Source organism: Phaethon lepturus, unplaced genomic scaffold (genome assembly GCF_000687285.1).
Source record: "Phaethon lepturus isolate BGI_N335 unplaced genomic scaffold, ASM68728v1 scaffold52130, whole genome shotgun sequence".
NCBI lineage: Eukaryota > Metazoa > Chordata > Aves > Phaethontiformes > Phaethontidae > Phaethon > Phaethon lepturus.
In genome coordinates this window covers 96,577-117,801 of record NW_010512258.1, presented here as the reverse complement: position 1 = coordinate 117,801, position 21,225 = coordinate 96,577, and the positions used below count along the sequence as shown (strand labels likewise).

Here is a 21,225-nt window from a genome sequence, read left to right as displayed (position 1 = left end):
GTTAAAGAGAAGATGTGATGTAGTACTTGTAATAGTCACAGGGCGGGATGGAACATTAGCTTTTCATATACTCTTTTAGATCTTTAAATTAAAAAATCAAGGTGAATATATATTCATAAATAAAGGAAATAAAGTTGAGTACCAAGGCATTAAAAGCACTAGAATTAATCTTGACTTTCAGTGTTCTCACTCAACCATATGGTCTTGGTGGGATTGTCAGTGGTCAGCAATGTCAGTAAATGTGGGGGGTTTTTTGTTGTGGGGTTTTTTGTTCTATTGAGTTTCTTCCCCAAACTCATGGTTACAATTTTTTTTGTTTGTAAATTATATCAATGGCAATTTCTTGGAAAAGTAGTTCCTCTAAAAGTAGACCCAGATAAATATACTGAGAGATATGGGGCATTGTTGATAGTAACAAAAGTTCACATTAGCGTGGTTGAAAGGAAGTGAAAGTGGGTATCTTATTAAAATATATATAAAAGAATTTTTTTTGTCTTTCAGATGATGGATGCCATCAAAGGAACAATGACTGAAATATATAATGATCTTTCAAAAAATACTACTGGAAGTACAATAGCTGAGGTTAGTGTAAGATTTAAAAAAAAAAACAACACTGCTTGTGTGTTAACTTTGAAAGTTAGAAAATAGTATTTTTACATAGAAAAGTACCATCTAGATCTAGGATCCAGAGATCCTAACTATATATGCTGTTTTAGAAGTAATGATTATAGTGGTAGAGAAAAACACCAAAAAAAAAAAAAAAATCAGATGGGCGCAGTAAGCCATCAAGCCCTGATCCTTAAAGCTTCTGTCAAGGATTTAGTTTTGTGTCACCTTGTTTAAAATCAGAAATAAAGTAGTTTTTTTTGACAATATTAATTTTTTTAAAACATGTGTTTGTCCACCAGAGGAGGAGGATTTTAATTTACTTCTAGTGCAGTAGCTTATTCCAGTTATGTGATTATGACCATAGTTTTTAACACTTATTTTAAAAAACACTTTAATACTTTTTGCATTTTTTATGAAATGCTATACATTGCTTTTAATTGTCTCCAAAGGTAGTACTTAGTACCTAAGTGTTTTCTTTAAACTTGGGAAAAGTAGATTAAACAGTGTAAACTAAGTATGAGTGTGAATAATAAAGCTCAGAGTTAAAGTTGTGATGATTGTTTGCTTGTTTTAATAAAAGTAAGGAAGTCACAGTTATGTGATGATGCGCAACGATATTTGTATTCCCAATCCACAGTGAATGAAAAACTTGCTTTCCTAAGCCTCATCTAGTTAAAAATAAAATAAAAGTACTAATAAATGCAAACAAAACTGAAGAATAGGTTTTCAATTCCAGTCAGAGAAATTTGAGACTCCATTAATTTCAGCAGAAGCAAGAGCAAGTTTAATAGAAGTGCTTTTTGTTTTCAAACAGTCCTGTAGTTTTTATGGTGAGGAAAGAAATATTTAGAATACTTCAGACTTTGGTTTTGGGTTTACTATGGTGTTGTCCTGACGTTAATATGAAGGAGCCTTGATGTAAGTGATGAACAGGCTCTTTGTTTTGGGCATGATTTCTGTATAATAATTATGTATTATACACTGCACCCTGTTTATTATTACTAACTATTAAATTTTTAATATTTAGATTCGACGTTTGAGGATTGAGATAGAAAAACTTCAATGGTTACATCAACAGGAACTCTCAGAAATGAAGCATAATCTAGGTATGAAAATGGCAGTCCAAAATAGTGTGTCAGGTTTTGTCCTAAACAGAAAATCCAAATGCTTGTAGTATGTATTGCCTTCATCATATGATACTGCAAATTGTCAAAGAGAAGGACAGCAAACCTCATGTAATGCACTGCGCTGATGTTAGTGGACGCGTTTTTGCGTATGTATACAAAGTTACTTTAGCTGTGCATAGTAAACAACAGGTGTTCAGCCCTCTGAGACAAATTTAGGCTAAAGAGAGCTTTTGATAGGTCAGAATAATTTTATTTTATGCATCATTGGATAATCCCTCTTCATGAGATATCTTATGCTGATTATTTCATACCAATTCTCATATGAACCAGGTTCTGTTAATATAGCTACTGGGGGAACCTGCTTCCTCTGGTATCTTTGCAGATTTTAGCTGGCATTTTGGTTCAGATCAGCTGTTGGTGTATATGCTTATTTATTTACTTAAAGTGACTACACAACCTTGACTCAATCTTGGTGCCAGACTGCTGGTGAAATAAAGCCAAAGTACTACCTTAAACAGATAAAAGAATATTCCTCCCAGGAGGGGGAATTTTCATCTCTGCATTCACTCAACCATATGGACAGGAAAGGAAACCATGATTAAAACATGATTCCTCTTAAATTATCTTTTTTAATACACTGACTGTGGGAAGAAGGTTGCAGTTGTGTCACCAAGTCTCCTTTAAGCACATGCAGTCCACACAACCTTAGGACTGTGTAATACAGTGTCCTCATCCACTTTTTGACTCTCTCTTTGCAGAGCACATCTGGAATCGAAGTGAATTAAGGGCTGAATACCTCCATATTCAGACTCATGTCTTTGGTTTGTTAGTAACATTTTGCTCTCTCAAATCAGGTTAGACCAGTCTTTCCACTGCAGCAGTTGAGTCATAGCATTCTTCAGAAATACTTGGGTATGGTAGCAACTCGTCTGCAACTCACAGAACTGAATGTCTGGGTGTGCTCAGAAATAAAAGAAAAATCCTTTAAACCCTTTGTCACCAGTCTTAAGCTACTGATTGAAATAGACACCTTCAACGGTGTTTTGAAAAGGTGTCAACTTCAGAGTTGTTCAGAAGACCCAAAAGTTCATCCTGAGACAAGGTGGCTAGAATTAGAATGCTTTCTTTGTATTTGTGCACTTTCTTGAAGATCCTGTCAAGTCCTCTCACTCATAGTCACTGAGGTATCAATTTATAACTGCATTAATAGTGGGTGGCACCTGGAGCAATCCTGAAGTAAGGCTCAAATTTACAACTTTATTCATGTAGTGATGAGTTTTTACAACTTTGTCAGTGTCCCTCTTGGAACTTTCACATTTTTCTTTGTAAAGAAACCAAAGCACAATGAGCAATTGTCACTGTTAACTTATTTCTGAGACAAGAGAAGAAATATAATTCTCTGTATTTTCTGAATATTGGAGTGGAACAAAAGTTTGGGCCTGTAAAAACAAAGTATGTTAGCAGCAGCAGCTGCACACATCCTCTTTGTGTTTATGCTGCACCTAGTACACCTGAATTCTGATCCTTTGTGGGACATCTAGAACTAAACTGTTAAGACAGATGGAAGTTAATGGTTAAGGGTAAAAATCATCGTGCCAGGATAAGAAAAGAAGATGAAAGACTTTCATTTGTTGAGTAGGTATGAAACAGAGATGCCCAAACTCAGGGAATATTTTGATTGTTAGTTTTAATTTCATGTTGTCTTTAAACTCATGAAAATTAATGCTTTGTGCCTTGCTGTTGGGGGGCAGAAAATGCAAAACTCTTCTTTCTTTGCATTTTGAGTAGAACTGACAATGGCTGAAATGCGTCAGAGTCTAGAACAAGAACGAGATCGTTTGATTGCTGAGGTGAAGAAGCAGCTGGAATTGGAAAAGCAGCAAGCAGTGGATGAAACTAAAAAGAAGCAGTGGTGTGCTAACTGCAAGAAAGAGGCCATTTTTTATTGCTGTTGGAATACTAGCTACTGTGACTATCCCTGCCAGCAAGCTCACTGGCCAGAGCATATGAAATCTTGCACACAGTCAGGTAATGGTTGCCTGTTTCACAGCTGAGGGGGTTAGGGTGGGTGCAATACGCAGTGACTCAATGTTCTTCATTTGTACGGGTGCAGATGTGCCTGTAAAAAGCAACTGTGGACTGGTGCACATGAGTAGTGGCTACTTTCTCTTTTTGCCTTTATTTTAGCTACTGCAACACAGCAAGAAACAGATACTGAAATTAGCACAGAAACATTAAATAAATCATCTCAGCCCAGTTCAAGTGTGCAGCCTACACCCACAGAAACAGCCAGCACCCCTAAGGAAAAGGAAGGTTCAGCTGATAAAAGCAAAGAGAGTGTTACAGTGAGTATCATTGTGGTCACTTTGAACAAAAATAGTATGTAAGATTTCTCTGAAACCTACCCCTAAAGGTTTCCCTGGATCAGCCAGGAATTTGCATATTTCAGAGTGTGATTTGGGGAGTGAGATAGGGAGTCGTGGTGTTTTTTCTTCATCTTGGCAAAAAAAATCTCCTTCTGTCCTCTGGGAACACCCTTTCCCCTTCACTCATTCCCAATAAAACCTTGTGTTGGCTTGACTCATCCTTCCAGCCAAAGGGGACTGGACCTCTCTCTCTCTCTCTCTCCAGGACCCATCAGTGTAGCTTCTGGTCTGGATCTTTCGATACAAGTTGCCTTCTGATAAGCAATACTGACTGCAGCACTTCCAAGCCCTTCTTGCCTGGGGGTTCAGAGGCCAAGCTCAAGACCTGCATTCAAATCAACTTACTTTATCACAACAGACTGCCACTAGGGTACCACAATGTTCCATAGCACTGATACAACAATTCACCTGGATCTACAGTTAACGGAGCAGTGTGCAGTTACGAAATCCTCCATAGCATCTACTCTGATAGTATTCAGTAGGCAAGGATGAGCAAATGCTCTAATAAAAGGGACTTAACATTGCATATATAGAAAATGTTTATAGAGAAGATTCTGCTTTATAGGTAGGGCTTGACTATTAGCAATTTCAGCATCGTTTTTCTTCTGCCCTTGCAAGATTTATTAAATGAAAAATTTTAGGGGAGGGGGGGGCTGATCCTTTAAACCCTTACCCATGATCCCCCACATCAGTAGGAGCCTTGTTGTATTTTAAAATATTAAAAGCAAACTAATTTTGTAGTATTGTGATTCCAGCATGATGTCTCATTGAGATAGTCCTATAGAATTGGGAAGCATAGTAAACTAGAGAGCTGTGTTCATTTCTTGACACTTTTGCTACTGTCTGGTGTTAGATCTCTGGGCTTGACATGTCACCTAAGGGAGTAACTTGGGAAACAGATTTGAAGAGGGGAAAAAGGACGTGCTGTTCCACATGAATGCTCTGGCTCAGTCAATGTTCATATGCATTGTCTGTGGCAGCACAACCTTTGTATTACTGGGGAAATAGGGAATGGGAGAAAAACAATTACCTAGAACTTTTGCCAGGGAATATTCCAGTTATACAAATCTGGAATTGCTTTCACAGAGATGTTCTACCTGAAACATCATGCTGTATACATTGATCATGTTCATAATTTGAATTTTGTTTTATTAACAAAGTAGTAACCTGTGAATTCATTAAGATGCAAATTTTTAACACAAACAAAACATCCAACATAAATTTCATATTATAATAACAACTAGGTGGAATTTATGTAAAAGCTGAGACTTCTACTGAGGTTGCCTGTGCTGTCTCTGCAGATAGCAACAGGTGTGACAAGCAACCAGCCTATAAAACTGGTCCAGGTACCGCAGACCACCACCTATATTCCAACTACTCAACCCACAATTGTAAGTACAATATCATCACTTAAAGTCTGCAGTAGTACTGTTCCTGGCATTAAAATTGCTCAGTATTTCTGGGGGGTTGTCTCCGTCTGCTGTTCTAACAAGACATGAATTCACTGGTATAGTCTCAACTTGCAGTGCAAAATGTCTTATTTTGCTGTGCAACATTCCACCCTTTCATTGCATCATTCATTATCACAAGGATTCGGAAATTATCGTTAAGTATAGTGAAGGAACTGCGGACAGTCAGACTTCCACTTTACATTATGATGTTAGTTATTTCTGTTTATGTATATACTTGACCACAACATCAATGTAAATATATAGAATTCATTTGAAATATCTTTTAAAAATCTTTTTTGTCTATGGTATCCTGAAGAGATTTAATTAATTGAGCTACGCTTGATACTCCTGTGACATCTCAGTAACTATAAAAGAAAATATCCATTCATCAGTGGTGTATCTCCCATGCAGTCTTGCTCATTAGGGTTATGAAGTTATGAGAAATGGCACTGGAATCACACCTGGGTTTTTCCATCAAAGACTTAACCAAGCACTCTTGAACTCTCTAGTGTCAGTCACAGGAGGTGGGACAGAAGTGAGTTCAATTTTTGTATTTTATGCACCATAATATCCCATTCTTTCAACTGGTCGTGTTCTGCAGTGCTCACTTCAGAGTCAGCGGGGCATCTGAGCTGACATTCTTCTTACCAAAAGGAAGTATGCTGCTACTGCACTGGTCACTGAACAGCAGAGAGCTCTGTCTCAGCGGTGGGTTCAACAGGGAAGCCCACATGTGGATAACTTCGGCTCCTTTTCTGACTGAAGTTAGATAATTTATAATAGTAGCTACGTACTGATTTAACAGTGTACCTTAATCACACTGTGATTGTGAGGCCCGATTTGCTACAGAAGTTACTGTTTTTCTCTATCCTTGTGTATGCACGCCCACGTGTGTGCGTGCACTCCCCCCAGCTGCAGGACACATGCCTGCGTGTGTGTATGTCTATGGATACAGGCACACACACGTACAGTATTTCATAGCCGTTATATTCCACACAAATGTTACTGCTCTTAGTGAGGATCATGACGTTTCACATTCCTAGCACTCATTTTGTCTGAACTGAGAGCACTGTGCACCTTTGCAGCGTTGGCCCTAAGTTGCTTGGGCTGAATTACCGTAACAAGGTTCTAATATGTGTTTTAAAATCAAATAGTAAACATCAAAGATGTTAGGCTCTTTTGTGAATAGCTGAGAGGTTGTAAGATCATAAGGTGGTTTTGTGTAATATTCAGAAAAGTGGCAGTTACCTTCATTGGTTTTCTGTAATAGAAAGTGTATTGCGTTATGTAAAGCATAACTGGAACGTCTGAAAGGTTTCAACCTTTATTTGTGCATGTTTAAAACTCTGTACACATTTGCATTAGTCTTGCACAGCTACAGACACCTCTGTATTCTAATGACTGCACGTGCAATTTAAATAATTTTAAACCTTAGTGCATGTTTAATATGTATGCAAAATGTACATATGTGTAAAACTGGCAGAGGTGGAAAATTTACCTCTCAGGGAATGATCTTAACACATTTAAGGAGTCTTGCACATTCCATATCCCTATTGCTGTAAGAACTGAAACTTAATTTTTTCATTTGTGTAAGTGTGTATATTTAAAAGGTGACTGTGGCAACCTTAATTTCCCCACCTGTAGTACTAACAGTGACCTGCACAATGGCTTCTTTAGGGTTCAATTTGCACTTTGTTTCCAACTAGGAATTTCTTCCTCTGAACAACTTCTAGTGTATCTTCTGAGTACCGTTTCCATTGAACCCTCTATACACATCTAAAATCATTACAAAATGGCAGTAATCTTGAATTTATTTAGAAAACTGGTTCCATGTTTGAGTTTTATTCTTTCTGCAGTTAAAATAATGTAAAAATATGAATTCATCGTCTTTGCATTCCAGGGAATGGAATGAGTAGGCTTCTGGAAGGCATAGACTGTCACAGAGAAGCTGATAAACGCTCTAGGCTGTAATCCATCTCAGTAGGGATACTCACAATCTTCACTGATTATCATTAAGACACTAATGTGGTTTCTTAAAACAGTGTGGGGAAACATTGGGCTTCAGTGAACTTGTATTTCTTCTTCCATGTTCTCCTTGGACTGTCACACTGCCATCAGGGGGAAGATCTGTGCATTCCTTTCAGATTCCTCAAGGTCTCACTTCCTGTCTCTTCCACAAAATATTGTGAACTGAAATGGATGCATCCGTTTGCTCACCAGTTGTGCATCACTGGAACTGTATCAAAACACACTTGCAGTTTGTATGGTATAGACATTTCTAGACTTTCTCACGTTTTTGGAGGAAGGTTAAGATATAGACTTAAGATTCAATAAATCCTTTTCCAGATCTTCCAGAGTGATGTGACCTTGACCAGATTATTTAACATTTTTGTGCCTTTGTCTCTGCATCTGTAGAATCAATTGCCACCTATAGAGATGTCCTGAAACTTCACTTGTCAAGATTTATAAATCATCATCTGTGTGATGGAAGTGAAAAGTTTATTCTATATTAATATTTTTACAGGGTGTATAAGACAGTTCCCAGTAATGCTGATGTTTTTGTTACTGAGTTGTGCAGAAGTTACCTTGAGTACTTTTTTTGTTCAGATGGATGTTCTTTGCTCTCTTCTGTGTAGACTGAATGCATGGGGGAGTTCCTTTTGGGGAAAAAGATTTAAGTAACGTCTAACAAGAATATACTTATAAACAAGGGTATTTTTGTACTCCAGTTTGATTTGTCAAAACTTTTTCAAATGACAAAGGATTTTCTTAGCCCTTTTTCCTCTGCCCATGTATGAGTTTGGGGAAGATACATAACTGGATGTAGTAACTATGAAAACCTCATTCTCCAAGCACAGACAGAGTGTGTACAGTACCTGCAGGACCATCTGTCCCTGTACTTACACAGTAATAGTAATACAGAAAAACTCCTGGCTATAGGAAAGTAATACACTCATTTCTACCTTGGAATGAGGTGGTAATGCGGTAATAAAGGTATTACTCTTGCACAAAATTGGAACTTGTTCTGGATTTTCCCTGGCAAATAAATCTCTATTTCTGTGGTCATGTTTATGTGACCTTTAACATAACAATATGTTTCTCTTGGTTTTAATCCACAGACCATTCCTGTAGTGGTAAGTCCTTCTGCTGGGACAGTGGCAATGAGAACTGGAGTTCAGTATGTTCAGACCACAATGCCAGTCCAAGTACGAAGAGTCTAACTGCTAACAAGAAGTCCATACAATTGTTGGAATAAATAAATCTAATAGAAATGTGAAAAATAAACACAGTTCTTTGGATTAACCTCAAAGGTTCAGACTTTAGCTTTGTATATGTGTACAAAGCATTAACTACACTACATTAATGTAAAGCATTAGCGCTGGCTTAGAAAAGCTGAGGACAGGTAAGATCCATATTAAATCTATGCTTCTTTTGTAAATACTGTACAATTTGTGGATGTCATTAAAGTTAGAGTACCATCTCCTTTTTATATTTGTATTGACTTTAACTTATAAAGAGTGTTTGAAGTTGGAAAAGGAAGGTTTAAAACAGACGTATCGCAAGCTAACACTGAAAACTGATCTTGGGAAATTGCAGTTATGCATCAGATAAGATAATCATGAGAGACTGAACAACTTGATTTGCATTTGGATTGAAAAAATATTCTGCACTTTGAAACTCTTGTAGCATTTCTTTGAGCAACCAAATGATGAAAGGTGTCTTTCTTCAGTAAATTGCATTAGGCAAATTATGACATTTCCAATCTGTGGACCTGAAATACATAAAGATTTACATTGGGTTTTACAATGACCAGGCTGTTAAAATTTATGTTGTTTATAGGTTACAACTAAGTTAAAATTTCCTTCAATCTAATATCCGAAAAGTTGGGGAGTGTAATACCAGCTGGTCGCAGCATGATTTCTGATCACTGATATCAAAGATTGAGAAAAGTCAAGTTTTTTTCCTATGCTTCACAGTTCAGTTTTCATTTTTAAAATCCTCCAAAAAGGACTTTGAAAAGCTTTTTGAATGGAACAAGAACTAGGTGTGGAGAAAAACATGGATCGGGAAACATGGGCAAAGGACTTTTGATGCTGGGCCAGAGCATGTATTATTTATATGATGGAATTTATGTTTTTATGTAAGCATGAAACAGTACAGTATGAGAGAAAGTAACCCCTGAAAACGCTGTCTGTTACACTTATACTGTAGTACCATTTTGTATGTTGTGTAAAACGAAAGCATTGAACAAAGCAAAGGTGATGTATGTATATGAGAAAATTAATTGTATGATATCATTCCAGTACATTCTGTTGTACATTTTAGTCATGTTGATTTCTCCCATTGTTTATAAAAGAATGCGGTTTGTACAGTCTCCAGCTAGTACCCATAATAGAGGGAAAAAAGTATTAGAAAAAAAAGTAAGAACAGAATATTCGTGAATTGCAGTTGTGTCAAAAATAGCCTAGCTGGCCTTATTTGTGAAGCATAATTGCTTTTAGCATATGGAAGTATTTTTTCACATTTTCTTTGTATAAAATTTGTATTAAACTTAAATATCTTTTTTGACAATTGTGTTTCTTTGTGACTAAGGCAGGTGGCACACACGATATGCTTTGGGTTTCTTCAATTTTTCAAGAAACGTCACAATTTTTTTATTAAACTGTTTTAGAAAAATGTTCTGTGTTCCTGGATTTCCAGTTTCGTTTCAATCTGGATGAATGCTCATTTCTGCACAGCCTCCAGATCATAGGTAATTTGACTTATGTTGGGATCTTTGGTCTCAGAAGTGTGGGACGTCTGAATCCAAGCCTGTCAAATGGGAGAAAAAGTGGCGTTGGCAGTCTGTAAATAAGAAGCCGTTTATGTATGAAACTCAGTAGCGTCCATTTTCTCTCAGTTTTAACAGCAGCAAAAGTCCATTGCTTGTTGTGCAGCATTTATGCATTGGTTTGGTTGCGGTTGGAGCGACACGTGTAGCCTGGTTAGGTTTATTTGTGGGCTAGAAATGGGGACTTTCATGATGAGTATGGTTGCAGCCCTCTAAGAGGAGACTTTAATTAGCTGTGAAAAGAAAGAGCTCACTGTAAAATCTTACTATGAATATTGTCTTGAAGTTCCTACTCCTGTTGGAAGTAACTTGCATTTGTAAAAGAACAAAAGTTTATGTTCCCAGTGCTACTGTTTAAAGAAAAGCACAAATCGTTGCAAGCTTGAAATGCTGTTTTGGCCTTCCCCATGCAGTCTGAGTGCTGGTATCCCTGACACAAGCTTTTGTGTTAGGAAGAAAAAGGAAAGAGATGAACAAGTCAAGAGTTGTTATAGGAAACCACATGGCTTTCTGAAGCTTGTTTCAACCTATGCTTTTCTTCTTTTAATGGGCATTGCTTTTTCTGTAAGAGTTTTCTCTTATAATAGCTTATAATTTTCTCTTATAATCTTCTTATCATAGAAATAATAGGTGACCAAATCCTAGTAAAGATTTATATAAAATAGTAACTCCCAAAAAGTGTTAATCGGGTTAAGAGCGAAGTATCATCTTGGATGTTCTGCTGACTGTGGTTTTTTTCCACATTTTAGCTAGTTACAGTATGAAGTTCACTGCTCTTCTGAAGACTGTTTTGCGTTAACTAACGTGAAGGAAGAACACATCTCTGGCTTGGACATTATGGGTTGAGATGACACTGATGTGATATGAATTTAACGGATATGAATGTAACGGATAGGCTTGATGTAACGGATGTAACGATTGAATACCATACTGGGCATAAGCTGCATCCATGGCTTGTGTATGCAGTGTCCCTCTGCCCTATGTAGTGTTTCCCTCGTTTATTTCGGATCCAAGTATTTTGGGAAAAATTACTGTGCTGGGTCTGGAATTTTTACCTCTTTCTGATGGTGAAGGGTCATGAGTTGTGGTACCTGACTCAGTCCTGGACTGAAGACAGTCTGGATGGCTACCCCTTCATTGTCTAGCTGCAAAGGATGATGCCAATGATTGGGTGTTGAGTTGATGAGGGCCAGGGGGTCATAAATTGTAAATGATGAAAAGCCTCCTTGGCCATACACCATCCCAGGACAGCTCTGTTTTCACCCTTCAGCTACAGGCACCGGCTGTCCCTCGGGTTTGCCATCTTCTGTTATAACTTGCTAAAGGCATGTGGGCATATTACTGCTGATTCTTCTGGGTTTGGGGAGAAAATTAACTTGTCTTGGAGTTTGAGCTTAGAAATCTCTAGATGATGATGGTGATTAATACCTTCAACTATCATGTGGCCCTTCGTTAAGGAAGGAGGGAAGACAGACACTGGTGTTCCACCAGTGCTGGGCGGCACTGGCTGCAGAGAGGCGATGATGTTCAAACTGGAACTTCGTGGGCTGGCTGTGAATACAGGGTTAAGAATTTGCCATCGGGTATGCTGTCACCTTCTTGTGCTGGTGCTTGCTGAATTAGCTTCTCAGCACTTGCATCACAGAAATGCAAGCAGCCAAGAGGAACATAGTCTGTCCAGAGCCAGAGGCTCCCAAGTTTTTCATCCTCCTCAGTGCAGACGTGTCCGTTCAGAAGAGGTGTGATAGGTTCTGCTCTCCGTGCTCAGTCAAAGCCTGTCTACAACCCACTGAACGCCAGGATTTCATCTGTTACACAGAGATAGAACCGTGGGACCAAAGTCCCTCTGAAGTTACCCTTTCTTTGTGAATCATAGTGGCTAGTTTTGAAAATTACTCTACAGCTGCACCTTAATTGATGGCATTTTAGAAACAATGAGATTTCTCTTTTTCTTCCCTTTGAACAAATAATTTTCATACAAAAGGCCACTCGAATACTTGCCCACTGTTAGCTCTGCTATGCTTGCCTTATCTGTCCAGTGGTGTTATCATCTCATAGGGAAATAGCTGAATGCTGAGAATTTCCTTTTGTTTACCTGATGCTTATCAGGTAAGACGGCTGTGAATCCAGAATTCTGAAACGACCTCCCAAACCAAGGTTTTGCTAGGCAGCTGTCTGGGGGAGGAATGGGGTATTGGGCGTTCCTGCTTTGGAGGCTTCGTACTGCGAAGCCCGACTGCTCTCAGGCGGTCAGACTGGAGAACTGCATGGAAAACTCAGTACAGGAAATTCGTGGTAAAATAGTACAAGTAGACTGTGTTCTTCCATCCCCAGCGATGACGTGTATTTTTGCAACTCTGTTCTTTGCGGTTTTCTGGTTATCTGACAAAATGCTATACTCTGGTGTTGCATCTGAACTATTCAAAGCTGGGCAAAGGCAAAGTGTATTTTTTGTCAAAGCTGTTTTTAGAAATGGTTCAAGTCCGGGTTCTGCTTTAACAGAACGACTAGAACTTTGAAGACCGAGACCTAAGAAGACACTCTCTCTTGGTGCATGTCATCTCAAGGGGGGTTTTTGTTATTAAGAGCAGTATTTACTTTGTGCTGCGCTCCAGAACTTGCTACAAGTGGCAGTTGACAGTAGGTGGGTGGACAGACCCTAAGGATAAGGGTAATGTGGGGCAAAAAACTAAAAGCATTTGTTTTAGCCCTTCATCTGAAGAGGATGCAGGGAAGAGCAGGGGTGTGGTCTGCATCAGTCCCTGCAAAACTTCGCTTCATTCCAGTTTCTATTATAGAAGACAAAAGAGTCAGTCTGCCTTGCACTGTTGGAGGGAGGGGAAAACCCCAAACAACCCCAAATCAGGAGCTGCTCCCGAGGAAAAAACAGAATCTGGTTTCTTTCCTTGATCGCAGCCTTCGCAAATCAACAGGGGAGGCTTTTTGCTGTTCCTGATGGGCTTTAAAAAGCATTTGTACATGGTGCTTATCCGAGCAGACTAAGCGCACATGGCTGTGGTAGGTTGGCACAGGGCTGCCGCTCTGATCGGCAGGCCAGTGGCGGTGGTGGGTGGCCACGGGCCTGCCGCTCTGATCGGCAGCTGTCACTAGTCCTAACTGCTTTGGTGATACCGTGCCATGCTGGTGCTCGGAGTGGAAGGTGCATGCACTCCCCAGTAACCCTTAGCTCTGCTCTGTTTTGTAATACCTGCTGTCTGCTTGAAAATTACTTGATTTTTCACCCTTCTGGAACACGGGCTGATGTAGCTCTTCTGCTCTGCTAAAGCTAAAGAAGAACTAACATTTTTAAGGTTTTGTATGACGTGATTTGAGGTGCAGATTGTTCCCACTTCTAGTGTTGGCATTTAAAGTCCTGGATGTTTCAGAAGTAACAAACACAGCTATGCTTGGGACCCGAGTGGTGGCAGAGGCTCACACTAGTAATGAAGGGTTCACCCTGCTGCCAGGTGAGACTCTGCTTCCTTTACAAAAGATTACAAAACCTGTTAATATTATGGTGTAGACAGGAGCTGAACAAGGAATTATGGGAACATTAGCAATCAATAATTGGTAGTTTTAAAAAGATTATTTCTTTTACTCTGCAGCACTGTATTCATATTAGTTATCTGTAAGGAAATGACAGAGCAAAGGATACTCTTGGAAAGGCGATGAATCTCATGTCAGGTACATGTGGTGCTGTTTTTTTTTCCTTGTTTGGGAAAGTACTTTGGTCCTTGAAGTGTAGGAAAGGAGCTGTGATAGCAGCTGCTGCGCCCTCATGCTTACAGTCCCATTCAAGACTTCAACCCGTATTATCTCACCAGATGTGTCCTTCACATCCCCTTTTCTATTTAAGATACAAAAAGTCTGTATCAAACATTCAGACATGTACTAACATACTGAACATTTTTTGATGGAGCAGATGTTAGTATGAGCTATACATTTTAATAATGGTACTAACACGACTTGCTTGGTTTGTTCACTTCAGATTCAGCTGTACTGCAACTTATTTAGGAACCTTGTCACATCACAGTTGTACTCCAGCCTGGTTAGTGACGTGACTAAGCAAGGATTTTATGCTGTAACAATGCACAAATACGTAAGAACAGGTGAAAAAGCTGAGCAAGGCCTGTACGTGTGTGTGTGTTCCCAGGCCTTTTGTGTGTTCATGAGTAAAAAGTTGTTATAGGTCCCCTCTTCCAGCATCACAGATTCCCTGGAACAGTAAATCCTCATACTCCTGCCGTAGTGAGAGATGACCATGTGCCACGATGACCGGAAGGAAGCGGTACACCTGTCTGCCAAACATGTGTCCCTAATGCTGGTGTACACCACCCTCGTCAGCTGTGTTACCTGTGGGTAAGTAAAATTCATTAGCTGGGAGGAATACGGAGAAACCACTTAAAGCAACGGTACGTGGAACAAGAAGGCAGGCATCAACAGAGAGCAGGCCCAAAGCTCTGCCAAGAACTTGGGAGACAGAAACAAGAGAGCCTGAGAATCTTTAAATACATTCAGAAAGCAAAATCTTCTAAGAAGCTTTAGGGGGGGGAAAAAAAAAATTAAGTACTCAGATAATTGACTCAAGGCAGGTGTTAAATTTGGAATTTCAAGGAAGAGCAATTAGCTGATTGACAGGGTGTTAAAAGCTCTAGTTGTGCTTTCTTAAGAGTCTGCCACCCCTGGCATTTGTTCCTCTTTCAAAGGTTTTATTTACAGGTGTGCTTAGCTTGCAAGCATCTGCCAGTTCTCCACTGAGTTTGATTTCCTTGACTTATGATTAAAACTTCCTATTTGTGACAGTCTTAGGGCTGGAAAACCCTGAGGGAAAAATTCTGCCAGACTTGCTTCTCATCAGGCCCCAAGACAAGCAACACCTCTGCTAGAAAAACCACATTTTATTTTGTTTTGTGTTGTACTCGGCCCAGAGAGCAGATCTTTGCAAATGCCTCCAAAGCATGTACTTAAAGATGTTTTTGTTCATGCCGGCTGCTGACACGTATAGCTAACGTGTTTTACAGTTGCTGCATGGCTGCTACCTTTTGAGCCAAAGACTGAGATCTGATTTTTCTGAGATCAGATTTTCGGTTTTAGTCCAGCCAAAAATCCCCTCTCAGATCTAGCAATGAATCTGCTTCCTGACGTGAATATTGTCAGACGTTAGGAGTATCACTCAGGCTTGTGTAGCACTTGTGTCACACTTGTAACTTGTGTAACCCTTCCTTACTTGTTTGATCTTGATTCACACATGATAGATAAGGGGATTGTACTACTTGCTGCATCTCTCTAACACCTTGTTCCAGTGAGGCTCTGATTCTTCTGAGGTTATCTGGTGCCACAGCAAGCGAGAACGAGCAGTTTTGAAAGTGAATTAGAGATTCATCCAGGCCCAAAGAATTGAAGTATTTTGACAGAAAGAATTAACAGGCCAGCTCAGCAGAAATCCTAAAGCTGAAGCTTACTTGTAGATGCATTTATTTACATAAAAATAACTATGCACAGCTGCAGTACTTGCTTGCCCTTTATCTTCCTTTGCTGAGTGCCCACATTCTCTCCCAGCAGACACCATCGCTGTCTTCCGTCTTTGCCCCACCAGCAGAGTAGCTGGCTACAGACTCCATTTTGCATCTGACGGGCTCTGTTCAGAGTCCTTCTAGACAATCCCACCTTGAAATGGGGAGTATGTATTCTGCATACACCTTTAGATCCAAGAGTGGCTGGAGAGAAGAGAAGGCAGGTCATCTAGTCCCCCAAAATGTAAACATGTTTTTATTTAATGCCTTTCACTCATCACAAGGTACTTTTTCCCCACCCCCAGCCCCCAAAACCAAGATGGCAGCATAAGGCACCGTGTAGACACATGCACAGTCCACATACCATCTCTGTAAGATTTAAAAACACAGCTATAGTTCTCACCAACAGTACCATGTGTCCTTATTATTATTGTACACAATATGATTTTCCCCAGGGTTTGTTCTGGAGAAATAAACTATTAATTTAGAATGGTAAGACTTTCCCCACCCACCCACCCCAAAAAGCCAGATTAAAAACACAGGTACAGAGCTTAATACCAGAGTAATGAGATTAGTTCATAAATTAAAAAAATACAAAACCAAAATCAACAGTTTCACTCTTATTTTCAGAAAGTCCCATGTGATGTGGTGTACTGTGCAGAGACTCCTTACTATGTCCTCTTCCCCTTTCAAAAGCAAGAAAACTGACAAGTAGACCCAAGACTTCTAGTGTTTGTCATTGATGGCAAAAAGGCAGTTACAGCTCTATGCATCCGGCTTAATCATGTAACTGCAGGATCCCCAGCGAGTTATCTGAAGGCTTTTCTTCTGTCCAAAGGAAGAAGGACTTGACACAATGTTCTTTGGCTGCAAGTTCTTAAAGGCTTCCACTGAAAGGGTTCTCCTTCAAAAAAAAGAAAAACTGCAGTTGACGTGGGATTTTTTTTTTTTTTTTTTTTAGTAAGAAAATGTTGAGGAATAGGTGGAACCGATGTAATAGTTTGAGTGAAGCCCTCACAGTGCTAAGATGGTGGGGTCTGCTACAAATATTCAAGTTCCAAGGCGTGCCGAAGAGCTTCCAGGTCAGCGTGACAAGAGATTCTCCAGAATGGCATGTTGTGCTAGAGTGAAACCAAAAGAGGGTATTTTTTGTTTTTTGTTTAATACTGAGATCAAAACAACTTTTTTAGTTTGCACCCTCGGGAACAGAGCTTTGTACTTGGGCCACCAGGTTGTCACAGTGTCACAGGCAAGGATGCTCATCTGAGGGAGGGAGGGAGGGAGGGGGGAGTGTCCATTTTCTGATACCTTTCTCCTCTGCAAAGAGGATGACAGATCCTCTGCAGCTTGGGAGTGTCCTGCTCCAGAGACGATGTAGGATGGCAGCTGACTTTCCGAATGTACTAGCTACTAAACTTCACTCTCATATTTTTTCATGGATTAATTAGGAATGTTTCTAGAATTGCAGTACTCCTAGAAACACTTTCTTGCCACTTAGTGATGTTCACCTACTGTAACAATTTATACAATAATTAAGATGATATCTTATAGACTCTCCAGAAAGCATCATAATCCTGTCCTGTAACACCAATTTCAAAGTTGTCCTACTAGCTACTAGTGAAAGCTGTTGCCAGTCCTTCACAGATAAGTAAACAACCTATATCGTAAAATGAAGTTATTAAAAATTTACAAAAACATAAGCAAAAGAATGTAATACCACCAAGAGTCAAAATGCTTTCTGACAATTCCCTTTCCAAGTTAACTGGAGCAGTAGGTCATATGGCTTTTTCTAGAAATGTAGGAACTGATATCATGACTCAGATCAATTATTCATTTAGTGTAACACTGCTGCCTCAGAAAAAGACTTCTAAGACAGCTTGTCCTCAAGAAACTTTCCTAATTCCCATTTTTCAGAGACTATCTTATATTCTTCTCCTGCCTCCCTGTTTTTCAATTCGTATTTACTACGCTAAATCTAAAGTCATGTATACAAATGTCCAAGTTCTAACCAGCCAGTTCCACTTGAATCTTAGTATCTGGACAAAATCTGGAAGGGTCAACTACCTGTGACTTACTATATCTTCTTTATAATATCTAGATTAATCTCTTGAAAATTGTGAATATACTGTAGGAAAACCAGACGCACCTGAAAGAGGACGAAGTACCAATTTTTTAAAGTGCTGTGACTCAAGGGCAGTTCAGTTACATAGGGGACCCGAGATGGAAACTCTACTCTGGTAAAAACAGTACTCTGAAAGCAGCATTGTAACAACATAGTTCTGCAGTCATTAGCAATAGCTATGATCACAGTGGTTGTTTGCAAAAAGAGAACCTCAAAATAAGAAGAACTTGCTTTTAGATGTGAAATACAGCTTTTCTTGGTATGTTCTGGTGAGCCTGGGGTTTGAGCTGGATTTCTTTCTTATCTAAAACAGTTAAAGCAGTTTTACTTTAGATCAAAGACACAGCTCATTTCTGCACTTAAGATTTTACAACAACATTTGGGATTGTGATTTTCTTAGCTTCCTCCCAAAGTATCGGTCTCTGTACAGTCAGTGATATGTATACAGTAACAAACATATAGAAAGCCTTAACTGACAGAGCTTACTCCCCCCTTTCAGCATGGGAATAAAATTTCTGAGTATTTTATCACTGTAAATAATCCAACTGTAAAAATATTGCTTCTGGACAAATAGCTTAGATAAATCTTCAGAAACTATGTACTTCCTAGACAGATGATTCTGATGAAGGGGAAATGTTCCTTTTCCAATTGTACCCACCTGTGTAAAAAAACTAGTGGTTCTAGATGATTATTTTACAGGGTGTCTATTTACACTCCTCTCATGTTTAAATACAATTCAAGCTTCCCTCTGGTATGTTGCCTATGAGTAAATGAATATTTCCTTCAAGCTATTTATCATGTGTGTAGAGACAGCAAGCACACACAGACATCTGAAGTGACTGGAATCCATTGCTCTGCAATTTCACTTTAAGGGGAAAAGTTACTTTCTTCTCCCCCCCTCTCCCCTAGTTGTTATTAAACCCCTTCCATTAATTTACCTATTTTTCTTTCTTAAGCAAGATGAAAACTGGGCCTCCCATCCACTCCTGTTGTTCAGCATTTACAGATTTATCACTCATCAGACAGGTGAAGAAAAATGATGCACTAAAATGGAGATATTATCAGTGCTGTCGGCAAAACAGTGAAAGGCTCTCTGCCTGCCCCCTGCCTTTTTTTTTTCTTTATAAAGCTCAGGTGTGTAGAAGCCTTGACTAATGATTGTCATCAATCAAAGGAGGCAACAGCCCAGCAAAGAATGCGCTCTACTAATGGGAGAGCTGCTTAGGCCAGGAGACACAGGCAGGAGAAATCCTGCCTATAGAAGATTGTTGAACCTTCCCACTTCTCCATACATCCAGAGAGCCCTTGCAGCCTTTGATGCAGTCATGTTCACTGACCCACTACCTTTGAAGTATGGCACTGGGCTGTCAAAAGCAGCAGGCTATTATCACTTCATTCCCAGTCACGCATTTTGGACTCCTCTCTGTCAACTCCTTAACCCTTCATGAACTAGAGAACCATCTGCAGATTTAGCTAGTTTTCCAAGGTGGGGGCAGGTATTGTTGCTTCTGTCGGCCAGGGAAAATACACTATAAAAAGGGTTTCTGCTGCTTTGAAGACAGCCTGAGATAAGACTCTGGGGAGAGAACATGTGCTAATCACTTTATTTGCTGGGATCCCTGTGTTCCTGGGCTTGTGCACTCAATAAGCTCAAATTTGCTTGGAAAGTCTTTGCAAGATCTTAATTCAGAATGAGATGTCACATTCTCCAGCACAAGGTTCAGCTGTATAGCTGAATTCCTGTGACATATTTTGTACATCACCTAAGCTACAGGAGTCATCTGTGTGCCTCTTAAAAATTAACTAGTTTGCTGAAGATGGGACTCATATGCAATGCTCCTGAAGCAAATGCAGCTCAATCACATTTCTGCAGTCACATCAGGAGCACAAGACCCAAGATGCACAAAGACATCTTGCAAATAATGGTTGTCGTTGACAAATTGTATTCCTGTCCCCATAAAGCCAAATAAATGGGAGATCTCAGTAGCTTTCTGTTCTAAAGTTTAGGAAATTAAAACTTTGGCTGTTCAATTCTCATGTTGTACAATTCAGTTGATGCACCTGACTGCTTTCCTTCAGGTCTTTGGTTGTTGCTCTCCATGTTTCTACCACTTGCTGATACCCCATGTGTATGGCAGAAGGTATTCCTTGCTGTATCTCCAGCATCACCTCCCTCCCCACCCCACAAATCACTGTAGGCAGAATGTGGGCTTTGGTCTTCTCAAATTTTGCTTTTATCTCTTCCAAGCTCTGGGGTTCCAGCTTCTCTCCTCTTACAGTCTACCCAAAACAAAGAAGCTTCAACTGGTCCCTAGAACTCCAGTTCTTGTTTCCCGACGAGTGGACTGTGGGTACCAATGACTGAAGGACTCAACTGGACACACAGGTTAGTCCATTTAATTCTTTCTAAGGCTACCTATGTCAGCGGGCCACACCTATGCAGTGAGCATGAAATATTACTGAGGGCTTGTTGTTCCTGACCACCCTGCTTCCGCAGTTTCTGTTCTACTTTGTATTCAGTACATCTTCCCAATTTCATTTTGCTTGTGAAATTAATCACATTGTTCCGTAAATCACTGATAAAGGCAGCAGCTCAGTACTAGTCCCTTTGTTATTCACTCTAATGACGTTACACCCTATGATGTCAATGACTTACAAATAAAAATACATGTATGTATATATGCATGTTCTAATATGTAATTCAAAATTAATTCCAATAATTTGGAATTTACAAAAGCAACATCTGTAGATCAGAAATTCACCCTGCTTGCTCATCTGAGATCACACACTGGAGTTTTCCTTTTCATGTCTTTAGAGCCATCTTTATTAAGCAAGAATGATTCCTGGAACACGTGACACAGCAACTACCTGAAAAATTGCACTAGCTGCCAAGGTGGGGAGGATTTACAGTAGGAAATTTCTCACCAGGTTGTTGAGTATTTTGCATATTCAGAAATTAGACCAATTGTAAACTGTTTCAAATGGAGGGAGCTTATTAAATGTTTATGTAAAGAAAGGGTCATTGAAATGAAAACTTGGAAGAATCCAGCATGGCATCCACAAACCGTACCTTTTTTGCTCCCTGTTCCTCTTCAACACCATCTCCTATTACGATGTACACGGCTTTCCTTCCAAACCTTTGCATT

At 39.5% G+C, this 21,225-nt stretch overlaps 2 protein-coding genes across 2 annotated transcripts in view; one reads left to right on the top strand and one right to left on the bottom strand.

Moving 5' to 3' along the window:
* Window positions 1-8,834, top strand: part of ZMYND8 (zinc finger, MYND-type containing 8) — a 58,789-nt gene extending 49,955 nt beyond the window's left edge. The window contains exons 18-22 of the mRNA XM_010286151.1: window positions 502-582; window positions 1,637-1,715; window positions 3,525-3,764; window positions 3,924-4,081; window positions 8,733-8,834. Of these exons, the coding sequence (XP_010284453.1) occupies window positions 502-582; window positions 1,637-1,715; window positions 3,525-3,764; window positions 3,924-4,081; window positions 8,733-8,834 (660 nt within the window). The remainder of the gene's footprint in view (window positions 1-501; window positions 583-1,636; window positions 1,716-3,524; window positions 3,765-3,923; window positions 4,082-8,732) is intronic.
* A 7,859-nt stretch (window positions 8,835-16,693) lies between these two features.
* EYA2 (EYA transcriptional coactivator and phosphatase 2) overlaps window positions 16,694-21,225 on the bottom strand; it is a 59,466-nt gene continuing 54,934 nt past the window's right edge. Inside the window, exons 14-15 of the mRNA XM_010286140.1 lie at window positions 21,150-21,225; window positions 16,694-17,078 (exon numbers count right to left, since the gene is read on the bottom strand). The exon at window positions 21,150-21,225 is cut by the window's right edge and continues 37 nt beyond it. Of these exons, the coding sequence (XP_010284442.1) occupies window positions 16,998-17,078; window positions 21,150-21,225 (157 nt within the window). The 3' untranslated portion in view covers window positions 16,694-16,997. The remainder of the gene's footprint in view (window positions 17,079-21,149) is intronic.